At 48.7% G+C, this 1952-nt stretch overlaps 1 protein-coding gene across 1 annotated transcript; it reads right to left on the bottom strand.

The window, feature by feature from the left end:
* Positions 1-1090: 1090 nt before the first annotated feature.
* Pmar_PMAR023959 (hypothetical protein) lies at positions 1091-1786 on the bottom strand (the record flags this gene model as incomplete). The annotated part of the gene is made up of 5 exons (XM_002768317.1): positions 1091-1137; positions 1230-1335; positions 1459-1527; positions 1580-1628; positions 1707-1786. 5 exons carry the CDS (start codon positions 1784-1786, stop codon positions 1091-1093), a joined length of 351 nt encoding a protein of 116 aa, XP_002768363.1.
* Between the last annotated feature and the right edge of the window lie 166 nt (positions 1787-1952).

Consider the following 1952-nt stretch of genomic DNA (forward strand, 5'->3'; position numbering starts at 1 on the left):
TCACAGCAGCATCTAGTGCTCTCACAGACTGTGGGCCACAGTGGCATTGAGCCCTCTCACAGCAGCATCTAGTGCTCTCACAGACTGTGGGCCGCAATGGCAATGAGCCCTCTCACAGCAGCATCTAGTGCTCTCACAGACTGTGGGCCACAGTGGCATTGAGCCCTCTCACAGCAGCATCTAGTGCTCTCACAGACTGTGGGCCACAGTGGCATTGAGCCCTCTCACAGCAGCATCTAGTGCTCTCACAGACTGTGGGCCACAGTGGCATTGAGCCTTCAAACAACGGCATTCGAGCCCATCGAGTGACTCGATGGACATCGATGGACTCACCACTTGATTCAAGTGGTGAGTCATCGATGTGGCGAATATATTCTTTGGGGAATTTTCCTAAACTCAACCAGAGTTTACCACCTAATCATGAGTCATGATGACTCACCATACATCCGATCATACACGATGAGTCACGTATGATATTTGTAGTTTTTTGGTATCACTTATACCGCTCACTACAAACTGAATAGAGCTCATTGATTTTCAGAAGAACCCAGATAATATATTGGAAATGTTCAGGATACATGATGTAGCGTCTTGAAGCTCAAGTATGGTTCTTCCCAGTGACAACTCAGGATCATTTGAGGGTTCGGAGTCATTCATTAGTAAATGAGGGTGATAATATCTGATACCGATATCATAAGTTAGACTGGAAAGAATAATGGGCAATTCGTGAGGCTTCCAAAGCACTACCAATGAGCAATGGAGCACGCAAACACATAGCCTGATCAATTGTATTCGGGAGACGACGAGTCGTCGTCGTCGACGACCAGGCTTTGGTCGCTTTGGTCACTAAAGCAGTCGCACGCACGCGAGAGCAGCAACAGCACAGAGGCCTCCCCAAAAGCCAGGAGCGGGACGCTGTAATCATCACTTGTCTATGATTGTGAGACTCAGAATTGGCAGAATAGCAGATCGCCACTGGCGATTCACCGGGGATCATAAATCCTCTGGAGAGAATGACAGAAAATAATATCATGGAGCGTTGAAGGACGAACGAAAGAGAATAACAAGTCTGGGACAACCAGACAGGCTTTCAAGTGTTGTAGCGGGCGTAGGCTACAAGGGAGTCTTGACGTTTGTCTGAGAACAGAGATATTTCGGATGACCAGTGAGCGCGATGCCGGGAGTTTAGACACACCGTGCCACGTATCGAGTTGAACAAGGAAACTCACCCAATATTTTAATAAACCTCGATTTTTCATATAGGGCGATTCGATCATAGTTCGCACGGAGCACCCAGATGTAGATGACATCCCAGTTCGGCTGAAGTCTACGGACCTGAAAGAGAACATATATTGAAGCCATCTTCAAAACGGAAGTCTCGATATGCATCTCTATGCGAATAGATAACCGCACTATACGAGTCGAACAGTTCGACGAAGCGTGTCGTGGCAGACTCACGTCCTTTAAGGCCTCCGAGAGAACTTTAGCCTCGACCCCTTCATTCTTCCATTTCTGAGCGACCACCAACTGAAAGTCCGAATGGCAACAACTTCAAGTCGGAGGATTCTATCAAGCTTACCTTGTAGATCCCGCCGATGGCCCCACCCGGGTTCTTGCACCCACTCGGCCTACATAAGGTAAGTTCAGCCGGACGTAAGAGCCCCGCCTCGCATGAGAAGGAACCATAATCAGTGGATAATGCTTACCGTCTCGCTTCGATCGCTCCTTTGACATCACTTGGCACATAGGGCTTAGGGATAGCCATATCCAACACGCCGACGACCATCTGAGAGAAAGACAGCTAGCTGCTGCCAGCGAGCTGCTGGAGCCACAATGCTGTCCTCGATGAATTTCTACTCCACCAGCGAACCACTCATAGAGCACGATGAGCACGCCAAGCAGGATAGCTGCGTGTACAGAGATCAACGTATGTATATCCATGTGATTACTCA

The sequence above is a fragment of the Perkinsus marinus genome (assembly GCF_000006405.1).
Source record: "Perkinsus marinus ATCC 50983 genomic scaffold scf_1104296968714, whole genome shotgun sequence".
NCBI lineage: Eukaryota > Perkinsozoa > Perkinsida > Perkinsidae > Perkinsus > Perkinsus marinus.